Source organism: Panthera pardus, unplaced genomic scaffold, assembly GCF_024362965.1.
Source record: "Panthera pardus isolate Hobbes unplaced genomic scaffold, ASM2436296v1 HiC_scaffold_1, whole genome shotgun sequence".
Lineage (NCBI taxonomy): Eukaryota > Metazoa > Chordata > Mammalia > Carnivora > Felidae > Panthera > Panthera pardus.
In genome coordinates, this window is record NW_026526654.1 from 61860135 (window position 1) to 61885680 (window position 25546).

A 25546-nucleotide genomic window follows, 5' to 3' on the forward strand; every position below is an offset into this window, starting at 1 on the left:
TGGGTGGCTCAGTCATTAAGCATCTGACTTCGGCTCAGGTCATGATCTCACAGTGAGTTCAAGTACCACATAGGGTGAGCTTGAGCCCTGCTTCGCGTGAGCCCCACTTCGGGTGAGCCCCGCTTCTCCCCTTTCTCCCCCCACCCCTCGCTCACTTGCACCCCCTCTCTCAAAAAAACAAAGACAACTAAGTGCAACACATCCTGGAACAGAAAAAAGACATCAGTAGAAAAACTATGAAAAATCCTAATAAGGTTTATAGTATTCTACCAATCTTAGTTTCTTAGGTTTCTGGGTTTTGTTTTGAGAGCAAACATGGGGGAGGGGCAGATGGAGAGGGGGAGAGACAGAATCTTAAGCAGGCTCCACACTCAGCAAGTATTCTGACTCCTAGCTGGATCTCTCAACCATCAGATCATGACCTTAGCCGAAATCAAGAGTTGGATGCTCAACCATCTGAGCCACTCAGGCGCCCCTTGATTTCTTAGTTTTGATAGCTGTAATGTGATTGTGTATGACATTAACATTAGTAGAAGCTGGATGAAGAACATAGAGAAGCTCTGTACTATTTATGCAATTCTTCTGTAAGCCTAGAATCACTTCAAAATAGGTTTAAAAAGATTAAATACCAGAAAAAGTAAGGTTTGCAATAATTTCATGAAGCAAAAATAGGTTATTTCTCTTCCAGAAACCAACCAATGCCATCCTGCATATTTTCATTCCCTCAGTGTAAGTTTAACTACCTAGTCTAGTTTGTACCTACATTAAGATAATATATGTTATCTGAAAGGGATAAAAGATTGTACCATAAATGATATAACTTATTAGCTATGCTCACTTCCAGTATATATGTTTATACCTTTAAAAATTGTATCAACATTTGATTTCCCAATTCAAGAATGATGCTTTTTAAAAAAGGAATTTCTCATAAATCCTACCTCTTAATATTCCTATTAAAAAAAAAACAAAAAACTTTCAATAGCCTACTAGTGCCCACAGAATAAATTCTAATATAAGATATTTTTGCATCTTGACTCTGGTCTACCTTATTGCATCCTCACTTGTGGCCTTTCCACCTCCCAACAAACACCCACAATCCAGCTTTGCTGAGCTTAATTCAGAGCATGTCATGCTTTCTACCTCCATATTTGCTGGCCTTCCCCACCAAGTAAATCTGCAAAGCCCCTCTCTCCATCACTACAAGAAAGAATTGGTCCCTTTGAGCCTCACTCTGTATTTTAAAAATTGTCTGATAGATGCATGCATCACATTGTTTATGTATTCACGTAAACATTTACGTACTGTTGTACAAAGCACTCTGACAGGTTTTGGGACTTAAAGATGAACTGATTTCCTTCATAACTCTTCCTGACTACTCTGCTGGAATACTGGTGAAGAACATATCGTTGTTGTTGTTGTTTTTAAATCACTTGTTTACATGTCTCACTGGTCACATATTTTAGCCTGATAGCATTCCTGACCCACAATAGTTCTGTAATAAATATTTGCTGAATGAAAACATTTGGAAGTCAACTAAATATTGGCTCAATGATAAATCTGTTTTTTCTCTTCCACACAAAACAAACCATTCTCAGGTCATTTCTGTGAAGTCTAAATTACACAAAAAGCAAGGCCTTTTCCTCACTTTCCTGAATGGACTGATATCTCTGAATAGGTTGGTTAAGGCTGGGTCTGGCAGCCCTATTTGGGGATCAAGGCAAGAACAGTAAACTTTATATTCGTTAAGAAATCACAGTTTCTGGGTTAGTCCCCATGCTCACACCTGAACATCTCATTGTGTTAATAGACAATGAATACAATTAAACAGAGAGAGAGGCATGGAGAGAGAAGGAGAGAAAAAAGAAAAACTCCCGATAGAGTAGAACTGATTATCCAAATAGGGCCCTTTCCCTCAACTTTTGGTCTTCTGTCCCTCTCAGGCTTTTACTTACACAACCTTCTGTCAATAAGCTAATTCTAAATAATTAGAAACAAACTGGTAATTGTTTCAGTAAAAAGGAATATTCAAATGAGATACTTAGCCTACAGGCTTTATATTTCACAATACTGTACACATGGAACAATTAGTGACTTCTTTAAACTCTTATTTTACTACCATCACAAAGGATACACTTTAGCTGTAGCTAAACTGCTCTGCTGCTCTTCTTCCCTACTTGAAACCATATCACTGGTACAAATGAAAACTTTAAAACTTAAAAGTATTTTAGATCTACGATCATTTCAGAAAATATTTCTTGGACTCACACAACGCTCTCAGTATTTCAATGTTCTCAAATTTCTATCTCCAGGTCTTGCTCTTGAACTCCAGATTCTTCTATCCAACTTGACAACTCCATTCAAATGTCTAATAGACTTTTCAAACTTACCTCATCCAAATCTGAATTCCTGATCTTCCCTCCAAAACCTACTCTACCCAGTTGTCTCCAGTTGTCTTGGCAGAGATTCAACACTTCTAGCTGCTCACACCAAAAACTTTGGCCACTGACTCTTCTTTCAGTCCTCTAGTCATATCCAACCTGTCGAAAAAATCCTGTTGGTTCAATCTTCAAAACATATATAAAATCCGAAAATCATTCAACTTCATTGCTACTCTCACGCTGCAAACCACCTTCTGCTCTCATCTGCATCACTTCAGAGTCTTCCTGCTTCTATTCTTTCCCTACAACATACTCTCAAAGCAGCAGCCAGAAGTAACCTATTTAAAAAGACAAGTCAGGTTATATCACTCTCCTGCTTCAAAACCCTCCTGTAGGTCTTCTTTTCACACGCAAAAATAGAAGTCTTCATAACAACTTCAAGGATAAGATCCTACTCTGGCCCCAACCTCTATGATTGTATCTCTTACTACTTCCTGCTTGCTTGCTCTCTTCTCATCATACTGACCTCTCCTTGCTATCCCAGGAACATATCAAGCATTCTTCCCCTCCAGGTCTATGCACTGCCTGTTCTCACCGCCAGGGAGCCTTTTCTGTTCGATATCCAGGTAGCTAACCTCTATTTCTTACAGTAAACCACTGAAGTAATAGGTACTAAACTGTTCAGACTTCTCAGTGTGAAATATGACTCTGCCTCTTCTCTATCCTTTAAATATGGAATTGGCCAAGTGATTTACTTTGGTCAATGACATAATAACAAAACACAAGCACAGGCCTACCAAGTATAGGTACACGGGAGCTTAACCTCTCTTGCTGCTTGGGATCCCTCCGGCCACCACTAAGGTATGAGAGCCACACAGAGAGCCCCTCAGCCATGTGAGCAAAGCCACTCTAGATTAAGTATATAGCCCCAGCCGAGTCAGTTCTGATCTGAAGAATCACCCAATCATAAAAAATAACAATATACAGGATACACATAGTTGCTAAAAAATCATGATGTGCTCATTTAAAGCTAGGATTAAAAACCATTCTCACTATAGAATCCTATGTCATTTGTATAACATCCCAAACTTTTTAAAAACGTCCTATTTTGAACTTTAGAATTTAGTGTGAACCACCTCAACAGACATTTCCCAAATTTAAAGATACTAAAATGAGCGTGTATAACCTGCTATACAAATTAAGAATTCAGATAATTACAAATTAGAGAAATAAGTCCCCAGGACTTACCAACCTCTCTCTGCTTTTATTTTTGCTACTGTTTCCCACTATCCTTTCTCCCCATTCTTCAAGACTCTGCTAAAGTTGAGCTGAGAGAATATATAAGAAAAGTGATGAAACCTTAAAAAAAAAAAAAGGATATGCCTTAAATTATCTCAAGTATCTAAATGTAGGTAAAGACAGGGACACCTGGGTGGCTCAGTCAGTTAAGTGTCCGACTCTTGATTTTGGCTCAGGTCATGATTGCAGGGTCATGGAATCAAGCCGTGTCAGGAACCATGCTGGGTATGGAGCCTGCTTGGGATTCTCTCTCTCTGCCCCTGCTTGTGCTTGCTCTCTCTAAACAAAACAAAACAAACAACAACAACAAAAAACCCAACCCCAATTTTGACAACCTCAAACCTATCTACCATTCCTTCTTATTCCCTTCACAGCTAAACTTGCTCAAAGATTTATCTGTATTCCATTTCTTCATTTCCCACTCATTCTTAGACTCACACTAATTTAATCTAATCCTACCACTATCATGCCACTAAATCTGTTCTAACTAAAGTCAATGACCAGACAGGTAAACCCAAGTAACGCTTTCAGAACTTGTTTTGTTGGACCTGATAAATGTTCTGTCCTGGTTTTTCCCCAATTCTGGACTACTTTCCCTTAGTCGTCTCTGCCCCGCCTCCACGTACCTCCCCACTGAACAGTAGAGGTTCTAAAGATTCCACTGAAAGCCGCCTTCTCTCTCTACACTCTCCCTGGGCAAATCCATCCATTTCTAGGGTTTCAACTACCAAGTTAGAGTATAAAGGTGAAAATCACCTCTGTTCAATTACCCTTGATATTCCCCTTAAATTTGTTAAGTACATGTCACCACATCAACAGGCCACATTGACAATCAATATATCATCTGAATAAATACAAATGAACCATTTCTCCCTCTGACATTCAAGCACCAGATTGAGTAGGTAATTCATATTTAAAAGCCACATTGTAGGAAAAGATACAGTTTTCTCCTTACTTCCACTCCATTCCACCAACATACTTTTTGGTTTAAAACTCATCAATGTCTGTCATCTTTGCATAAGATAATATTCAAACCCCTTAACATGGCCTACAATGCCTTACATAATCTGATATGTGCCACTGTCACCTCCCACCACTTTTCACACATCACAGCCCTCAGGGCCTTCTTTCATCTCCCAAAGGATACCCTTTCTTTCCCAGCTTTGGAGCATTTGCAAAATGCTACTCCCTCAAGTCTCACTTCCCTTTCTGTTTGTTCCCTGCTTTTTCCCAGCCACTGCTTACTCTTCCTTCAGGTCTCTATTTAAATGTCATTTTCTTAGAGAAGCTTTTTCAGTATAGCCTTTCCACCTACTCTGTCAGGGGTCTGTCTCCCTGGTGTGTGTGTAACACTCAAGCACACTTTTTTACTTGTTCAGTCGGTATCTGTCTCCCACACTAAACTGTAAGCTTCTTGAGGATCTTGTCTGCTCTTCTCATGGTTCTGTCCTCAGCACCTAATACCTGAATATCCACCAGATTAGTAACTTCAACCTCATTACAGAGGTTTTTATAACCTTACATTCTGCATATCCAAATATAAATTCAAATTTCCCTTTACAAAAAACTACAGTAAAATATACATAAAATTTACCATCTTAACTATTTTTAAGTGAGCAGTTTAGTGACAATAGGTACATTCACACTGTTGTGCAACTGATCTCCATAACTCTTTTCATCTTGTAAAACTGAAACTCTCTACCCATTAAACAAATCCCAATTCCCCCTTCCCCCAGCCTCTGGCAATCATCATTCTACTTTGTCTCTATGATTTTGATTACACTTTGATACCACAAATAAGTGGAATCGTGCAGTATGTGTCTTTTTGTGACTAGTTTATTTCACTTAGCATGTCCTGCAGGTTCATCCACGTTGTAGCAAATTGCAGAATTTCCTTCCTTTTTAAGACTGAAAAATATTCTACTGTATGTACATACCACATTTTGTTTATCCGTTTATCCACTGAAGAACACTTAGGTAATTTCCATCTTTCAGCTATTGTGAATAATGTTGCTGTGAACATGGATGTACAGAGTCTCTTTGAGACTCTGCTTTTGATTCTTTGGGCAGATAACCATAAATGGGAATGCTGGATCATATAGTAATTCTATTTCCAACTTTTCGAGGAACCACCATAAAACTTTCCAAAGTAGCTGTGCCATTTTACATTCCTATGAACAGTACACTAGAGCTCCAATTTCTCCACATTCTCTCCAACTTGTTATTTCCTGTCTTTTTTTTTAATAGCAGGCATTCTAATGAGTATGTAGTTTTGCTTTTATGCAAAATGTATGTGCTTTCTTTTTCCTACAAACCTGTGGTAAAAAGCCCCCTTAAAATATTCCCCATAAACTAACCTAAGACATTCTAGAAGGTATTGAAAACAGAAACGAGACAGTCTTTGACAGCAGGATTTTAAGGAACAGTAAAATTGTGGTTCATGTGCAATGGCAAAAAAACACGGGAAAACAAAAAAAGAAATGGCATTCCTACTCATACCTGAAATTCCCTGATGTCAACTGCCCACTTGGCATTTTGAATTCCTTACGCCTATGTTCTGCCTTCCATCAGGATATCTCCCCTTCGTGCTTCTGTGCACCTCTGTACCTTCCCACAGTGCTAGGAGTCTGCCTGAGGGCAATCTCTTTCTGTCACACTCTTCCTTTCTACTTCAGCTCTTACAACTGGGGTGACTGCCTGCCTTACTCAGGGGGTGATTGAGTAGCAAGGCCCCATCCTTCCCAGTTAATAGGGTCATCTGTGTTTCTTGACATAAGGGAGTATCAGTGATAAACAGAGATGTCAGGAAAGTCATAGTAAAACAAATCCCATTAGAATTTTGAAAGTTTGAATTATATAATTAAATTGGAAACAAAAAGCTTCACACAAAGCAATATATCAACACATCCTAAACCAGAAATGCATCCTCGTCTTGGGATTTTAAGTCCAAAAGAAACTTTAACTAAATTAAAAGATTAAACTACAAATAAAGATTTAAGACTATAAGGACTGTATGAATGTAGAAGTCACTAGTTAAGTACCTTCCCAGAGAACTAAAATAAAGCAAAAAAAAAAAAAAAAAAAAGTTTTAAATAGAAGTTATTTATTTAATAGTGAGTGGTCTGCACTCATATATAAACTTTTAAATTTGCGCGCACACACACACACTTATGAAATAGTGGTTATTTAACAAAATTCAACTAACCTAGGCTGGAATTACTTTTCAGAGAACAAAAGGTTTTATATTTACATTTATGAAAATGTCTTAAATTTACATTTATATTTACAGATGTAAAAAGTAAAAGAAAACGCTATCTACATTATTCCTGAAATAGTCACCATTCCAGCATAAAAAGGCAGACACTGAACAATAACAAAGTTGCTTAAGTTCAGACTAAATATCCAACTAAAAGCTTTTGATAGAAATTTAATGTCATTTATAGTTTTAAAAGCGATGATGATGATGATGAAACCACTAAATATTAAAAAACATAAATCCATCTCTAACTTTACTAGCTCTTTGTCCCAATATTTAGGAAAGGAGCAAATGAGCCATGAAGTATTTTGAAAGTTACTTTCCTTAAACAATATCTAAATAACACTGTTTTTAAAAAAAAAATTTTTTTTTAAGTATTTATTTATTTTTGAGAGAGACAGAGACAGAATGTGAGAGGGTTAGGGGCAGAGAGAGAGGGAGACACAGAATCCAAAGCAGTCTCCAGGTTCCAAGCTGTCAGCAAAGAGTCCCCCATGGGGTTCGATCCCACAAACTGTGAGATCATGACCTGAGCCAAAGTCAGACCTTTCAACCGACTGAGCCACCCAGGCGCACCTAACAACACTGTTTTTTACTGAGCAATATACCTTGTAAACCCAGGTAAACATTTGTAATTCTTCACTTAAATGAAGACTTAAATTACAAAGTATATATACATCGACTGTAGAATATAAGATATAAATGTTGCAGGGGTGCCTGGGTGGTTCAGTTGATTAAGCTTCCGACTCTTGATTTTGGCTCAGGTCATGATCTCACGGTCTGTGAGTTCGAGCCCCACATCAGGCTCTCTACTGACAGCGTGGAGCCTGCTTGGGATTCTCTCCCTCTCTCTCTCTCTCTCTCTCTCTCTCTCAAAATGAATAAAATAAACTTTTTAAACAATGTTGCAAAAAAATTTATAAAGGTCACCCTCAATCCCATACACTTACTTTGAAAAAGTTAAATAAAATAAAACAATTTAAAGTATACTATACGAGTCATGCTACACTTTTAAGAAAAACTCAGAGAAAATTTAATTATTTAAAATCATTAACACTCAGGACACGTGGGTGGCTCAGTAGGTTAAGCATCCAACTTCGTCCAATTTCAGCTCAGGTCATGATCTCAGGCCTCATGAGTTTGAGCCCTGCATAGGACTCTGTGCTGACAGCTTGGAGCCTGGAGCCTGCTTCAAATTTTGTGTCTCCCTCTCTCTCTGCCCCTCCCCGACTTGCGCTCTGTCTCTCTAAACAATGAATAACATTAAAAAAATTTTTTTAAATCATTAACACTCAATTTGAAAATCTCTTCATTACCAAAATGTAAGGTCCCTAAGATGAAGTATCAGGTAACTTTAAGGGGCTGGGGGTCCAGATGATACTTCTTCATTCTTCTCCTCAGACTGGGTATCACATTCAGAAAGCATGCACAATTGCTGACCTCAGAATTCTGCTTCAGCTCAATTCTGCTTTACTGCTAACACAAATTTCAAGCGCTAAATGGCCACTCCACCCCTCCTGACACCTCAGGGAATACAAGCCATTTACAACATTAGGCTTGTAAACAGCTCTTCTGCTGGGAAAGTTTTATTTTGTAGAGTTCTAGACAGAACCATTTCCTGAGTTGCAGAGAGCAAATAAGTCTTTCACAATCATGATTTCATTTTGATGCAAACTAGCTCACCAGTTTAATTTGTGAGCAGACTGCCCTTCTACATAAGTAACACAGAACAAAATCCAAATTGTTTACATAAATACAATTAAGGCAATTCATCAAAGCACGAAGAACTTCTAACAATAAAATCCAACTCTACAAAAAATGAGAAGGGAAGGTCACTTTCACTTAGCCAAAGAAAAGGGGGAGGGTGGGGAGTTTCACATATTTCTCAAGAAACAGAACTCTCAAAATCTACCATGTTATAACATAGGATGAAAAAATTAGTACAATAGAAAAAAAGACTATTTTACAACATGCCATAATGTTTTAAAAAACACACTCTTTGATAGGAAATTTCTGGAGCAAAGAGGTATCTAAACAGCATTCTTTAATTTCTTTGTAACTTTAAACAACTGATTGTATTTTAAACTCCCTTTCTCTAAAAGCCTCTGAAAAAGCTCAGAAAACTAATTTTACTTTTCAATTACCATAACCCACAAATACAGATGTGGAAGAACCATAATCAGCTCTAAAATAGTGAATTTCAAATGAATGAAGTTTTATCACAATTCATACTGTCCACAGGGTGGCAGTCTGACAGCCTTAAATTTGTCTCTGGACTTAATGTACAATTTTAGTATTCAAAAAGACACATGCACATACAGGTGGGCAATAATAGTTTCCTGTCTGACCAACCCTAGGAGCAAAAAAAAAAAAAAAAGTCTATGGTTTTTAACTGCGCTATTTCTTTTAGGAATGCTTACTTCCTGACATCTTCAATTTTTCCTTCAATGTGCCTTTTTTAAAAATCTGATCCTTTGTATTCTCCCGCCACCACCCTAGTTAAGGCCTGACCCAAAGGGTGAGTGAGAGCAAGAAGAGGAATAGGAAGACACAATCTTTCCATCCTCCAGTTTATCCTGCACACTACTACCAAATTAATTTCATCAAAACACAAGAAATCTCTTCTCCCAGCTAATTCCTTATCCCAAATTCAAAGACCTGCACAATCAGAACCTTCCAAAATCTATCTATATGTTCTGGAAGAGTCAAGGGGATCTGTAAAATAAACTTTACTTTGAACAGACCTTCCAACATTCTGGTTTTCATTCATTCATTCATTCATTCAAACACTTCTAAATGTTCTCCAAGTGCCAAGCACTGTTCCAGGTGCTGATGATACAGAAGAGAATAAGTCAAAGTTCCTGCTTCAAAGTTGTTATTCTCTTTACTGGACAGTTTTGAGTTCAAAGTTGTTAGGGGTAAGGGGATAAGCCCCCAAGCACTTCCAGTTCTCCACAAGTATGGGCCACTGGAAACACACTAGTGGTTGAGGGGGATGATAAAGATACCAGAGATCTGCCAGCACTGACATTGTCTGCTACAAGCCCTAATCTATTTTTGCAGCCTTATTTCCTATTCCTATCCTACATGTACCCTCAGTTCAGCCAAAATGTGCTACAAACTGTTAATGTGCCTCTGCTCCTGCTTGCTTCCTTCTTAATGCTTTGCCTTTCACCGTATCATCTCCATGAGCAAAAGCCTAACCAGACTTCAAAGCCCATCTCAAATGTTGCCTCCTAGAAGAGGCCTCTCCCCATTCACTTCACGTGAATCCAGATGTGATATTTTAGAGACCTTCAAACTCATGGCTTTTATGGGCATTTATCTGAGCATTTATCACACTATACATTGCATCATAATGATCTGTATACTTTAACCCTCTTTCATCAGTTATTTTTTGAACACTTGATACGTTCCTGGACTATCTAGGCGCTAGAATTGCAGTGTTAAATTATTCCATTAACATTTTAAAAATACTATCCAAATGCTAAATGTAAAATGTAATATTACATGTTTTTTGCTTCAATCTTTTAACAATTTTGTTGATATAATCTACATACCATTACAAAGTTCACCCGTTCAAAGAGTAAAGCTGAATGATTTTTAGTTTACAGTTGTGCAACCATTATCATTATTAGATGATTAAATGATTTTAAGACCTTTCAACCACTCTAAAAAGAAACCTTATACCTACATTAGCAGTTACTCCTCATGTCCTTTTAACCACTGTGTCCCCTGCCCCCAATCCTCGGCAACCATAAACTATACTCTTTCTCTTCTAGATTTACCTATTCTGGACAGTTCATATAAATGGAATCATAGAAAATGGGGTCTTTTGAGCCTAGCTTCTTTCACTTAGCATATGGTCTTGAGATTGATCCATACTGTGTCATGTACCAGTTCATTCCCTTTTATTGCCAAATACTATTTGACTGTATGGATATATTCTCATTTTATTTATTCAGTTGATAGACATTTGGGTTGTTTCTACTTTCTGCTTATGAATAATGTTGTTATAAACGTGTGTACATATTTTTTTGTGGACATGTGTTAATTTATCTTCAGTATATACCTAGGAATGGAACTGTTGGGTCGTATTGTAATTCTATGTTTAACATTTTGAGGGAACTGCCATACCGTTTTCCAGAGTGACTGTACCATTTTACATGTCTACCAGCACTATATGAGGGTTCTAATTTATTCACTTTTGCTTGAATCTTAAAGAATAAGAATGATCTCACTCTGTGATATCCTTACCCTCATGGAACTTACATTCTAGTGGAAAAAGAAATAAATAGAAACAAACATGCTAATTTCAGATAACTAAAAAAAAGGAGAAAACAGAGTAATATAACCAAAAGAAAAGGGTGGTCAAAAAGACCTCGCTGAGAAAGTAAGGTTGACCTGAAATATGAATAGCTGGAGGAGAGATATTCCAGGTAGTGGAAACAGCTAGAAATAAAAGTGATAAAAGAAGAAGTTTGGCACGTTCAAGGAACAAAAAGGAAGCCAGTGTGGCTGATGCATAACGAAGAGGCAGAGAAAGCAGGAGATGAAGTTGGGGGAGGTAAGCAGAGGCCAGATGATATTGGGCCTCAGAGACCACAGTAACGTCTTTGGAGTTTAAAATGCCACCACCCCTTGTATTTCTTTTCAATCCTTTGTATTTCTTTAAAGACAGGTGTTCATCTGTGAAAATATTTATTAAACTGTCACATATCTTCTGATTGCATCTAACAGTACCAAAGATTAAAGAGACCATTTGGGTAAATAAATGCGATTCAAGGGGCATCTGGGTGGCTCAGTCGGTTAAGCAGCCGACTTCGGCCCATGTCATGATATCACGCTTCATGAGTTTGAGCCCCATATCAGGCTCTGTACTGACAGCCCAGAGCCTGGAGCCTGCTTCAGAATCTGTGTCCTCCCTCTCTCTGCCCCTCCCCTGCTTGCACTCTATGTCTCTCTCTCAAAAATAAATAAACGTTAAAAAAAAAATCAATAAAAATAAATAAATGCAGTTCAATTAGTATCACTTTATTCTGTGGTCCAGGAGAGAACACCTAAAATGTGACTACCAATGGCCTTTTAGTAACAAGGCAAGAGCACAAATTTATCACCTAGTCTTAACCTATTTAAGGTGTATGCCTTACTGACAGTAACTAGCACCTCAGTCTTAGAATATTAAGGTCATTTTCAATAAAGCAAGCTAGTAAGAATATAATTGCAAATAATTCTCATGATTTAAACTTAGATTTCATTTTTTCAAATTGAATTCTGACTGCTTTTCTCATTCTATTAAAAGTTAATATTCAACTAGTAAACATAAAACCTATGGGCACATGTTTATATTACTTGAATTTTTTAAAACAGTAAGTTTTCACATGTTACTTCTCTACTTGGTTTTTTCAAAGGAAAAGGGTTGTTAAAACCCTGGTCACATAAACACCACTCCTTTGATAAAAGAACCTCTCACCTCGTCAAAATTTATTAAGGTGAAATTCTCTTCCACATGCCTCTCACTCCAAGCACTGTGTCCAGACTATTTGCCAGCTTCATACTTGTTGATCCCAACTCTCCCCAGCTCCCCCACCCTCAACTCCCCTCAGCTTTAGGAGGCACATTCTCCACCAGGAGAAATCCAACCAGTTCTCCAAGGTCCAGGGCAAACATTCTCCCTTCTACCTCTCCTTTCCAGTCCTCTTTCCTGAACAGAACTGACATCTCACCTCTGGGTTCCTGTAGCACTCACTTCGGCAACTCAGACACCTTGTTTGGCCTGGTCTATAACAATACATGAATCTGAGAAATACCGTCACCAAACTCCTGCCCTCAGCATACCTTCAAGTATACATAAAGCTATTTGCAATTCCTGGGTGCTCAACTGAAAATCACATCCATTTTAGCACCGTTAAGTACAGTATGATACCAAATCATCACAAAATGTAAAGTCAAGAGTTAAGCCCTCACTGGACACGAGGAAGGGGGCTTCGTTCCACCCAAATTCAGACCAAAGTCTTCAGTAGTTTCTCAATAATGACATGATCCCATTCTTCATTTTAAATGAAACTTTTCCAAAAAATAAAAAATAAAAAAATGAACCTTTCCCACTCACATTACCTATTCAAGAATGCTCAACAATCCTTGCCATTCTATCTAAAGTTTTGGAGTGATATGTATTATCAAGAATTTATGGCTGTAAACCCAGAGTACAGAGAAGGTGAAAGATCCACAAAAAGTCAATCGCAAGCTAATGACAGGAGCCAAAACACAATTACATTCAGTGTTGTACCCACAACTTACACCAACATCAACAACAGTAACTTTCAAAAGCATGTGATGGTGCTTGGTGTAAACATTTGAATTAAAAAACATATAAAATACTTCTAGTTCTGGGAGTTTATTTACAATATAAAAGTGATTAATCCTTAATCATGCGGATCACGTTAACAGATTGTTTCAAAACTCATTGTGCCGGCAAAATATAAAAGTTTGGGAATGCGCACACTAACCACCCAATCATCTGCTCTTAGTAATGGCACTGACCAGAAACCCATCCACAAGAGCCACTTTTTCCTTCTCTATTTGTTCCCAGAAGCCCAATGGACTAAACATTATAACTCACCCCCTTTTCTAATTTCAGCTTGCATTTAAGATAACGCTTTTGTTTCATTTACAGCTCACATGCTGCTGACACAGCTGCCCCTTCTTTGTAATAAACACAGGGCTTCTATACTTAAAAATACAGTGAAACTTTGTTGGAACATCCCCTCCCCAGTCTTCAGCCAATTTTCTCTCTTCCAAGCCCCACCTCCACCCCAAGATTTTCTATCAGAGGCGCTCAAAACGTTAGACCCTTTGGAAAGTTAAATTTCTTCTTGAAAGGCATCTCATCGTAGTGGTGTTTTTTTTTTTTCCTCCGCAACATGTGCGCGCGCGCGCTTTAAAGCGGGGTTGCGGGGGGGGGGGGGCGCGCATTCCCTTCCCCAGAGGCCTTCCCAGGCAGAGACAGGCACTCGAGCCTGTGGCTCTGGAGTCCGCGGTACTTTTCTGAGCTGCGACCAGCGCCCCCGAGGTCAAGCTGGGACGAGCTGGCCGCTGCGGGAGAGCCGGGTGGACACGCGGCCGGTCGGGCGGTGACGGGCAGCTGCGCGGACGGGAAAGCGCGCCCGCGGGCACCGAAGCACGCCAGACCGCCTCGCCGCCGCGTGCCCCGCGACAGGAGGCTTTGTGCCGGGGGCCGAGGGGGGGGGTCCCGTGAACAACAGCCGGCGGAATGAGAACGAGGACTCCGAAAGGGGCGCGGGCTCGCGGCGGGCAGGGGACGAACACGCCCCCGCGTCGCCTGGGACCGTCGGAAAACTGCGGCCGCGGAGGGTGTGGGCCCCAGGGGGGCGCTGGGAGGAGATAAGGCGAGGCCAGAGTTAATCATCACCTCCCCAGCGTCTGGGAAAGGACGACTCGGGGCGAAGGAGCGGGCGGGCAGCCCCTGGGAAAATGAAACTCCTTCCTGGCGGCTCAGCCCCGCCAGCCAGAGGAGGGAAGCGAGGGGACCCTGAGCGCACTCGCTCCTCCAGCCAGCCCGGCGCAGCACGGGTCACGGAGTCGCTAACAACTACACTAATGCTCGTTTTTCACAAACTCATCATGAGAAGGAGACAAGTAGAAAGCCAGAGCTACTGAAAATAAAATAAGTGAGATCCCTCATTCGGTTTAAAAAAAAAAAAAAAAAAGCTACGACATTCCCATACCGGGAGTCGAACCCGGGCCGCCTGGGTGAAAACCAGGAATCCTAACCGCTAGACCATATGGGAAGTGCTGGTAGGGACACTGCCGTGACTCACCTGACAGACGCAGACGCTACCGCTGCCTCTGCTCCACTTGCCCGCGCCGCCGCTCCCCCCTGTCGCCTTTGCGCCGCTGGAGCCGCCGCCGCCGCCGCTGCCCACGCGCTCTCGGAGCGAAGAAACTAGCACAGCCCGTGCGCGCGGGCGTCGCGGGGGCGGGGCGGGGCCACTCCGCCGCCTCCGGAAAGTTCTGAGGCAAAGCCCAGCAACTCGCGGCCCCGAAACCAGCTGTTTCACCTTTCTTTTTTTAACTCCGCCAACGGCCCCCAGCCTACAGGTCCGGGTTGCTCCGCTGGTCAAAGGGCGTGCGGACTAGTTGGCAAAGTTGAGGGCGGCGACGTCTCGGGGAACAGCTGTTTGCGCTCGGGGCGGAGGCGGCGCGCGAGCTCCTTGGCCACGAGCCAGCGAGCCTAGAAGAAGGGTGGAGGTTCTGGATCCCGGGGGAAGAGAGAGAGTGAAGTCGGGATGATTCGGGAACTTGAGGCGTGAGGTTCCCGTCCTTCGGCTCAGGTCCCGTCGCGCTTTCACCCTTTCTCGGTGACCTCAACCCCTTTATACCGACCCCACCTCTCAGGATCCTGGAGTACCGCCCCTGTAGGGGGAGGGGAAGAGGAGGAGATTTCGAACGCGGATTGAGTCGCCTGGGCACCCGTAGTTGGGAACCGTGGAACACTGGTCCCGGGGAAAGAGGGAGGTGTCCGGGCTTGGAGGCTCGGGTGGGCCTCGCGGCGGGCCGGGCCTCACCTCGCCCCGCGCAGGGAACACGAGCTCGAGCCGGACCCGGGGGCGGCGCGCGGAGCGGCTGGTCCAGTCATGTGAGTCGGGTCTCAGGCTCTAAACAACGAAGTGTTGTTTCTCTGGGCGGCCCTTTCCCCGCGGGTCTCGCACTCCACCACCATCCCTCCCCACCTCCTCCTTTCGGCTGGAGGCGTGACGGAGGTGTTCTTAACTCGCTCGGGACTGTCACCAGACAGGCCGGGCCGGTTCTCTGGGCGGGTAGAAATGCTACCCTGCGGAGCGCCTTGGGGGCCTGAAGCACGGGCTTGGGGAGGGAGGCTGGCGGCCAGTTGGGGTTAGACTGCCTCCCGGGAAGCAACCGGGTGCTCACTTGCACTGTTGGGGGTCGCTAGCACCCTGTTCGATGCCGTAGCACTTGAACGTGGGGTGTTGTGAAACTTTAGGGTTGGACTTCGGCCACGGCTGCCCTCCTCCGCCTGGTAGAAACGGCCAGTCTTGGCTAGCGTGCTGACTTTTTTTTTTAAGTCTTGCCGGCTGAGAGGTCTCGGCTTTTCCAACTCTCTTGCCCTGAGGCTCCAGAACAAATTGTATTAACTGATAGTCTCGGAGGAACCACAGTCTCTCACCTGAGGAGTCTTGTTCTTCACTTTTTTAATGGAAAGAACTTGATTTAAAGCAAACTTTGAGTTTTTTCGGGCCTCCCATTACAACAGCTTCCCAAAATGCCAGAAAGACGTAAAGAAGTTAAATCTTTTCCAAGATGTTTCTTATTTCGGATGGCAAATGAGAAAAAAAAAAAAACTTTTTAAAAACAGTTTTATGTAAGGGAGTTTTAAATCCGGTGCAGACTTTTTTTCTTTTTACTGGCAACAATTTCGACTAACTGCTGCAGTGAGATAAATAATAAAATAAGGTAATGTGTGTAACAAGACAACATTCAGTAGCAGGGGCTTATGATTGAAACTCTAAGAAAATGTAAAGCATGCACAATTTTACCTTTTTATATTATAAATAACCTTAGACTTGTTTTTACCTTTTTCAGGGCAGACTACTGGAAGTCGCAACCAAAGAAATTCTGTGATTACTGCAAGTGTTGGATAGCGGACAATAGGCCTGTATGATAATTACACTATAAGAGAATCTAATAATATTTTATTCACGTGTTCCTTTTTGTCTAAACTCAGCATTTACAAAGTACCTTCATATATATTGCTCTTGATTTTTCAAAGTTGAAGGATTTCTGTTGTCTTTTCATTTCTTGTAGGAGAGCTGTGAGCTTCCTTCTTTTTCATCAGCTTAAATTTGATTATATAGTAAGCCAAATTATTTCTCTATGGTCCTTCAGTGACATTCAGGAAATGGACAATGAGTGGGTAATCTCATCCGTGTTTAGCCACACGATGTTTGTAATACTATCTGTAATACTATCTACTATCGTGTACAAAGAAACATAAAAGGACAAAGCCCTTAATGTGTAAAAAGGAGCAATTGTAGTTTATCTTGTATTTTTTCTATTCTAATTAAATATATTTGCAGAATTTTACAGCTATAAATGGTTACATTTTAAATAATATCATTACCTCTTTCATGGGATATGAAAATAGCTTTGTTAAGCACTTTACTACTGTATCTCTTAATCTAGATTAAGCTTTTAAGACATGAAACAAAAGCATCACTGATTTCCCCCCCTTCAAATACATGTCATAGCAATATGTATGTAGTACATAAATACCAGTGTATCTTTGAAATATATATTCATCTCCTTTTTACTTGATAGAGTTGCATGCACAAAAAAATAGTAGTCCCATCTTTAGTAGTGTTGTATTTCTTTGGTAGATATTTATTATCGTCTACAAGGAGTTTGGGGATGTTTTTCTTCAGGGTTTTGTCTGGGTATTTGGTCTTTTGAGTAGTTGCTGAAGTTTTCAACTGTCTTGTTTAACTTAGGCCTTCCTTACACATGAATGCCAGAAATTTTGAAATCTATGCATGTTACTGGTAGTTTCTCTTCTCTTCAGCCACCCAAGCAGTTCAATGAATTTTAGGAGTCACAAAGGGTAAATAATCCATTCTAGGATGCCTTTCTTATCCTTGGATTGTTAATATACATTGATTTGCCCTTTAATTAGAAGCAAAATTAATGTCTTTTAAATGGGCCTTTAATATTCTTTGTGTGGTATAATTTAGGAAACCAGTGTATGAAAAACAGAAGATGAACATTTGTTTTATAGTGTTACCATTTAAAGAGGAATTCACTTTAGTGCATTGTAGAAAATTTACCGAAAATGCCTTACTGTATACAACCAGACATTTGTAATTTAGGGAGCATTCCTGGCTGTTTTAAATAGGTAATAACATTCACTTACTCCAATATCCCATCCAGTTACCATCATTCTTTGTAGGTTGCCACTTTTTTCATTTTCTTGTCTAATTTTTCCATTGTTTCTGTATGTATATAGAGGCTTCTATTCCAACATACATAAAATGTAGGATACCATATACACTATCCTTCATAGTTTAGTGTGGTTTTTGTTTGTTAGTTTTTTTCATTGAACAGTAGATCCTGGAGCTTTCTCCATAGAGGGAGCTTTATTCTTTATGCCAGCAGCCAAATTTTGGTAGATAGTGCCAAATTGTCTTTCACAGGAGTTTTACGTTTTGTATCATTACCACATTCTATAAAAGTATTTGTTTACAATTTAGGAGGAATCCTTTACTGTCTACTTTTCTCCCAATTTGGAGGAATAAGGTTCTAAGGATTATTGTTTATTCTCTATGTCCCTTGCCTAATGTGGCAAATAGAGCAGTGCAAATTCTAGGGACTTAACTGGTTTTGAGTTTTTATGTTGAGAGGTGTTTCTTGAAGTTTTTTTTTCCACTCCTCTTTTGGCTTCTGGTTTTGTTTGAGCCCTCATTACAATCATATTCACTAGATTAGTCATCAAGGGTATCTTGTATTTTTCTCCATTGATATGGTCATCATAGTTTATTTTAAGCACCAAAGAAAACCTGGTCAGAGGGTATGATAATAAATAACATGGTTCAGTTCCCTAGCATCATTTGATAAAAAAAAAAAAGGTCTAATTTGCTTTAAAATTATTTTTCTTTTTTCTGTCAATCATTTTTTATTTCAATCTTGTTATGTTACATTCCCAAATTTACTGTTACTTATTTAGTGTGAACATTATGATATTTTACGTAGCTTTCCTTTGCATTTTCTCTTTTATTCATTTTCAAGAGTGTTGAATTTCACGAAAGAGGAAAGAATCATAAGGAAAATGTGGCAAAGAGGATCAGTGAGGTAATTTAGTTTATTTCTTTCTTTGCTAATTTTTCTGTGTAAATATCAGTCCTTCACCTGGCTTTCACTTTTATATGTGTCTTCCATAGATTAAACAGAAAAGCCTGGATAAGGCAAAGGAAGAAGAAAAGGCATCAAAGGAGTTTGCCGCAATGGAGGCAGCTGCCCTGAAAGCCTACCAAGAGGATTTGAAAAGACTTGGCTTAGAGTCAGGTAAAAAAGCAGCCAGCATGTTTTAAAACTAACATCAGAGGTCATGCTAAGTGAGCTTTTATTGTTTCCATAAAGAGGTTATACACTCAGGGTATATGCTTAGTGCTTTTCCTATGCATCATAGCTGTATTTAGACTGTGGGACTTTACTCCTGCACTTTGTTTTACTTTAAATCTTCATCTTTTAACACCTTCATTCACAACCATACCATTTTGGTAGTTAGCTAGTTCCTAGTTCTGTTTTAGATCAGTGTTCATTTCAGAGACAATTGAGTGTTTTAGGTATTTGGCTAAAAGGAACTATTCATTAAAAAATAGGCCTTTCATTATACCCACTATTCACTTTATCCATATGGTCAAAACTATAAATTATGTTTGTTTATATAGTTGAGTTATAATGAATTAGCCTTTTGTGGACAAATTTACTGATTTTACCACTAGAAGGTAGATAATCTTTTTAATTGGATAAATTTGACATGTAAATTTGACATGTATAAGTTTAAGATATGCAGGTGTTATTCTGATACATTTATATATAATGTGATTGCTGTTTTAGCAGTATTTATCACATTACCTAATGACAGTATTTGTTGTCTATATTCATTATACTGTGTATTAAATCTCTAGGGCTTATATACTTACTACTTCTTGCCAGTTTGTACCCTTAAACAATATCAGCCTTAACCCTTCCAATCCCCTATTCCCTGGTAACAACAATTTTGCTTTCTGGTTTTTAGGAGTTTGACTTTTTTTAGATTCTACTTATAGGTGATATCATACAGTATGCTTGTCTTTTCTTTGACTTGTCTCATGTATTAGCATATTATGCTCAGGGTCCATCCATGTTGTTGCAAATGACAGGATATTCTCCTTTCTCGTGCCTGCATAGTATTCCATTGTATATATGTACTACATCTTTTTTGTCCATTCATCTGTTGATGGGCATTTAGGTATGGCCATACTTTGGCTCTTGTGAGTAATGCTGCAGTAAGTGTGGGAGTGCATATATCTTTTTGAAATCCTGTTTACATTTCCTTTGGATATATACCCAGAAGTGGAACTGGTGGGTCAGATCATAGATCTATTTTTATTTTTTTGAGGAACCTCCATATGTTCTCCATAGTGGTTAGACCAGTTTACATATAATTCTTATATAAGGATACCTTTTTTTACCACATAGTCGCCAGCAAGAAGGTAAATAATCTGAAGGTTTGAGGAGAACTCAGTTCCAGATAAAAGGCATTTATTTAAGTACAGTGTATGTATCTTGTTGATGAATTTAGGCTTTAACTCGGGAACATTTCTGTCAGCATTTCTTCCATAACAAATCCACTGTCCTTAAACCAGGCAGATAAGCAGTCCCAGTTGTTGATCTTGCATAATAGTTGAGATAGTCAACATGGAATGGTATTGTTTATTCTCTGAAAACTTCTTTCCGTGAAGTTTTTAAGCAGAATAAGAAGTTAATTGGCATTGCCCTCATCAGATAAGGACAGTTGTAACCAGACTTTGAAAATATTATCCTAGGGGCACCTGGGTGGCTCAGTCGGTTGAGCATCCAACTCTTGGTTTAGGCTCAGGTCATGATCTCACAGTTCGCGGGTTCAAGCCCCACATCGGGCTGTACCGAGCCTGTTTAGGATTCTCTATCTATCCCTCCCCAACTCATGCTGTCTCTCTCAAAATAAATAAAAAGAAAAAAACTTAAAAAAAAAATACATGTGTTAAAAATATTAACCTAGACATTGTTAATTAAAAGGAAGGGGTCGGGGCTGTATTTCCAATAAAGGATAAAACTGTATGTTTAAAGGAGAAAAAGGATGAATGTGTTCCTGCAGAATTAAAGAGGAGTAGTTGAAAATTGATCTCACCAATTACATGGATTGGGAAGTTTTGTTATGCTGCCCTGTGAGCAAATAAATCTTAGCATTTTGTATTTAAATGTGTTTAAGTAGAATTTTTTCTATTAAATATTTTTCATAGCCTTGTTTGCCTAAATAGGGTATACATTTCTCTAAAAGTATAATGCAGTATAAAGAAAAAAGAGTTTTAAAAACTAACTGCTTTTAAGATTTACCCAAACATCTTTAGAATTTTCTTTCTTTTTTTTTTTTAATTTTTTTTTTTAATTTTTTTTACGTTTATTTATTTTTGAGACAGAGAGAGACAGAGCATGAACAGGGGAGGGGCAGAGAGAGAGGGAGACACAGAATCTGAAACAGGCTCCAGGCTCTGAGCTGTCAGCACAGAGCCCGATGCGGGGCTCGAACTCACGGACCGTGAGATCATGACCTGAGCCAAAGTCGGACGCTTAACCGACCAAGCCACCCAGGCGCCCCTAGAATTTTCTTTCTTAACTTATACTCCAAATTTTATGTTACAGTTTTTTGGAGGTTGTCTCATTTTTTTCCTTCAATGATATGTCAAGTACTTCTTTTCCTTTAAACAATTAAGGATGTACATCATTTTTAGTGGCTACAGAGTGGTTAGGAGCACAGGCTTTGGAATCCACCGGAATTGCCATTTGCTAGCTATACAACCTTTGATTTTCATAAAAACTAAATAATGTAATGGTATAAACTGTTTATTATAGACCATTTGTAGCAAGTGTTTAATAAAGGGTATAAAATGCCATAAAAGTGGGATTTCTCTTCCTAACATTTAGGTTGCTTAGAGTTTTCACTATTAGAAAGAATGCTTCAGTGAGTACCCCTATGCAGGCATGTTTTCACATTTATTTCTGTTAAGCTCTAGAGGTAAGACTGCAGAATTACCTCTTATGAATATATTTTATATGTTGATAGCTGATACCAAGCTGTCTCCAGAAATGTTGGGCTAATTTATACTTTTGTAGAAATAACTTATTAAGTTATTTGGTAATAACTGGCTAATGTTTTTACAAAAAAGTAAAGCCATTAAAACTACTCTTATCCCACCCATGTAAATACCTAATGGATTAGATTAACTGTATTTGATTATTCTTTTCAGTACTTAACTAATGCAGAATAAAATTACATTTATTTATGTTTCTTTGAATATTGGTGAATGTATGTATTGTCTTGATTACTTTTAGTCAAGATTACTTGATTACTTGATTACTTGTATTACTTTTTGTCCATCTTCTGTTAGAATGTTGGATTTGTTTATAAGGGATCTTTGTTACGAACATTAACCCTGTGTCATATTTGTTGTAAATGTTTATTATTTGTCTTTCTTTTTTTTTTTAACTCTTAACTCCATTATAATTAACATAGTATATTCTTTGTCTTATTTTTTTTAATTTTTGCTATGCAGAATATTTGGATTCGTATCTAGTTAAGTTTAACATTATTTTACTTCATGTTTTTTTTTTTCATGTGTTTCTTTGATGTGAAAGATTAATATCAAGACATGGGAGGGACCATGGATTGGGGAATAGCTTTACTTTTTTCTAAGTAATTAACCAGAGTAAGTTTTAATATCTGGTAGAAGAGCTTCCCCTTAGCATTTCTCTTTTATAATTATGGGTATTTGTACATATTTGGTTTTCCAGATGAGCTTTATAATAACCTATGAAGTTCCCAAAAGAATCTTCTCGTCAAGCTTTTGATTGAAATAACAGTATTGTCTTATACCAGAAAAAAAGGTTGCATTGGTACTTCACCTTTGTTATGTCTTTTTCTTTAGAAATTTCAGAGCCAAGCATATCACCAGTAACAAGTACTGTCCCGCCAACCTCTGCATCAAATCAGCAGAAGGAAAAGAAGAAGAGGAAAAAAGACCCTTCAAAGGGAAGATGGGTAGAAGGCATAACCTCTGAGGGTTACCATTACTATTATGATCTCATCACAGGAGGTAGGTCATTTAGGCATAGAAATAGTAAGGAACAATAACTGACAGTTAATTTTGTGTTAATATTAGCACATTTAAGCAGTAGAAGAGTATAGCTTTACATCTTTGCCACAATAGTAAAAAAAGTTACGTGCCCTTTAAATACCCTTTTTGGGGCACCTCAGTGGCTCAGTTGGTTAAGTATCTGACTCGATTTCGGTTTAGGTCGTGATCTCATGGTTCCTGAGATTGAGTCTGGCAAGCTTTTTGGGATTCTCTCTCTCCCTCTTTCTTTGTCCCTTTCCTGCTCACTCCCCCCTGCTCCTCCCCCCCTCACATAAATGAATAAATAAATAAGTATACAAATAAGTATATAGTTATAGATAAATATATATAATCCTCTTAGAATGACTTAACATCATACTTCATTAAAGCCTTAAGAATGGATTCCTTACAAATAAGTTAAAACTATATTTTTCTCAAAACTTTCCAAAACTATGAACTGAATGGAAATAAAACATTTTACATAGAAGTAAGGCGTTTCAGATCCACTTTGCAAATTGCAAGGATTCTTAAAATACTCTGTCAGAAAGATTTTTCTATCCAAAAGTGGACTGGGAACCAGAAGCCATTTTCTTTTTTTATGTAGCTGTCTTGATTACCTAGTAAAGAACTACCCCCTCCACCCCAGATTAATGCTTTGGATATCACTTTCTAACAAAATACATAATGGTATTTTCAAGTGAGAATATCAAAAACATCTTTTTGTTTTCCTTTAAAACTAAATGTATTGGGGATTTTTGTTCCATATAAATTCTGAGATAAATACATTTTTTGTACATTTATGAAGCATCTTACTCTCAGAAACATAAAATTTAAGGTTAGAAATAAGCATGATAAAAGGAGGAATTTTAAAGTGTTACAGTATAGAGATATAAGTAAGGTTATAAAGGAACTCAGAATACTGAGGTATTAATTGTAATTATGTGGATCTGACAGATCATCACAGAAATTGCTTTTGAGCTGATCTGTAAGATGAGAGGATCAGGGGGGCCCTGGGTGGCTCAGGCAGTTAAGTATCTGACTTGGGCTCAGGTCATGATCTCACAGTTTGTGAGTTCGAGCCTTGCATCAGGCTCTCTGCTGTCAGCAGCAGAGCTGCCTTTGGGTCCTCTGTCTCCCTCTGTCTCTCATCCACATGTGCACACACATTCTCTCTCTCTCTCAAAAATAAATAAATATTAAAAAAAAACAAACAGATGAGAGCATCAGGAATGATGTCTTATTCACTATTTGCATCTCTAGCACCAAACACAGGGCCTAGCATGGTACAGACAGTTTATAGATATTGATTGAAAAAAGATTATATACTAGGTTGTTACAAGGGTAAAGCAAGCTTTCTAAACAGGTGTAGTGATATGAAGCTTTAAAAAGTTTGAAAGTTTAGGGAATAGTCATCTGGTGGAGGTAAAACACACAGTTCTTTGAAGATGTCCTAGCAGAAGAAAGAGGCTGGAAAAATAGATTGGTGCCATAGCATGGAGGATTAGGAGGATAATGCTGCCATTTACTGAGGTATGAAATGCAGAAAGAGTAAGTGAAAGTGGGACATAATGAATTCAGTTTTTGGTATGTTGAGGTTCAAGGTACCTCTAGAACATTCACATGGTAACATTCAATAGCTGATTAGAATCTGGAATTAGATAAATTGAGTCTACAAATGGAGATAATATATTAACTTTTAGGAGTATATGAGATCACAAGGAGAAAGGAGAGAACAAGAAATACAGAGAGTGGGTAGTACATATATTAAAGGAATGGAAAGAAGGAAAGCCAGAAAAAAGTTAAGTAAGAATGATCAGAAAGGAAATGAGATCAGAGTTAACCATGCAGAAAACCTTGGGTTACAAGTATTATTATAATTGTTATGGTTTTTAGAATCACAGTATTAGACTACATAGGAATGGTATTAATCACTCACCGTTTGCAATGAGCCTTAAGAGAAGTGCATGTGAGATAGTTCAGCAGTGAACCATGATTGTATGCTAGAGATCATAAGTCTTGCTCAGATTTACATTGAAACTGCTAATTATGTGTTCCTTCTAAATCCTATTGTCTGCTTCCTTTGTCTGCCATCCTACTGTATATACTCTTGTTCTCAGCAAGACCCTTGAACAACACAGGTATTAGGGGCACTGAAAATCTCCTTATAACTTTTTTTAAACTACAGCTGACATGCAATGTTATATTAGTTTCAGATGTACAAAACAGTGATTTGACAATTCTGTACATTAACCGATGCTCTCCACAAGTGTAGTCACCATACAGCATTATTGCAGTATTATTGGCTGTATTCCCTTTGCTGTACTTTTCTTCATCTCTATGGCTTATTTATTTTATAACTGGAACTGTGAACCTGTTAATCCCCTTCACTTGTTTTATCTATCCTCCTTCTCTCCCCTTCTATAACCACCAGTTCTCAGTATTTAAGAGTCTGATTTGTTTTGTTGTTTTTTTAGACTACACATGTAAATGAAATTATATGGTATTTGTCTTTCTCTGTCTGACCTACTTCACTTAGCATAATATTCTCTAGGTTCATCCATGCTGTCACAAATGGCAAAATTATAATTTTTTTTTTATGGCGAAGTAATATTCCATTGTGTGTGTGTGCATGTGTGTGAGAGAGAGAGAGTTGTGAAAGAGCT

At 38.8% G+C, this 25546-nt stretch overlaps 2 protein-coding genes and 1 non-coding gene across 3 annotated transcripts in view; 1 reads left to right on the forward strand and 2 right to left on the reverse strand.

Moving 5' to 3' along the window:
- Positions 1-15061, reverse strand: part of ELF1 (E74 like ETS transcription factor 1) — a 108127-nt gene extending 93066 nt beyond the window's left edge. Inside the window, exon 1 of the mRNA XM_019447394.2 lies at positions 14775-15061. The gene's annotated coding sequence lies outside the window, so the exon portion shown is untranslated. The remainder of the gene's footprint in view (positions 1-14774) is intronic.
- TRNAE-UUC (transfer RNA glutamic acid (anticodon UUC)) lies at positions 14673-14744 on the reverse strand. The gene has a single exon. It is a non-coding gene; the product is annotated as a tRNA-Glu (tRNA).
- A 388-nt stretch (positions 15062-15449) lies between the features above and the next one.
- Positions 15450-25546, forward strand: part of WBP4 (WW domain binding protein 4) — a 66180-nt gene continuing 56083 nt past the window's right edge. The window contains exons 1-5 of the mRNA XM_019447398.2: positions 15450-15592; positions 16558-16630; positions 18754-18816; positions 18906-19029; positions 22695-22862. Coding sequence (XP_019302943.1) covers positions 15591-15592; positions 16558-16630; positions 18754-18816; positions 18906-19029; positions 22695-22862 — 430 coding nt within the window. The 5' untranslated portion in view covers positions 15450-15590. The remainder of the gene's footprint in view (positions 15593-16557; positions 16631-18753; positions 18817-18905; positions 19030-22694; positions 22863-25546) is intronic.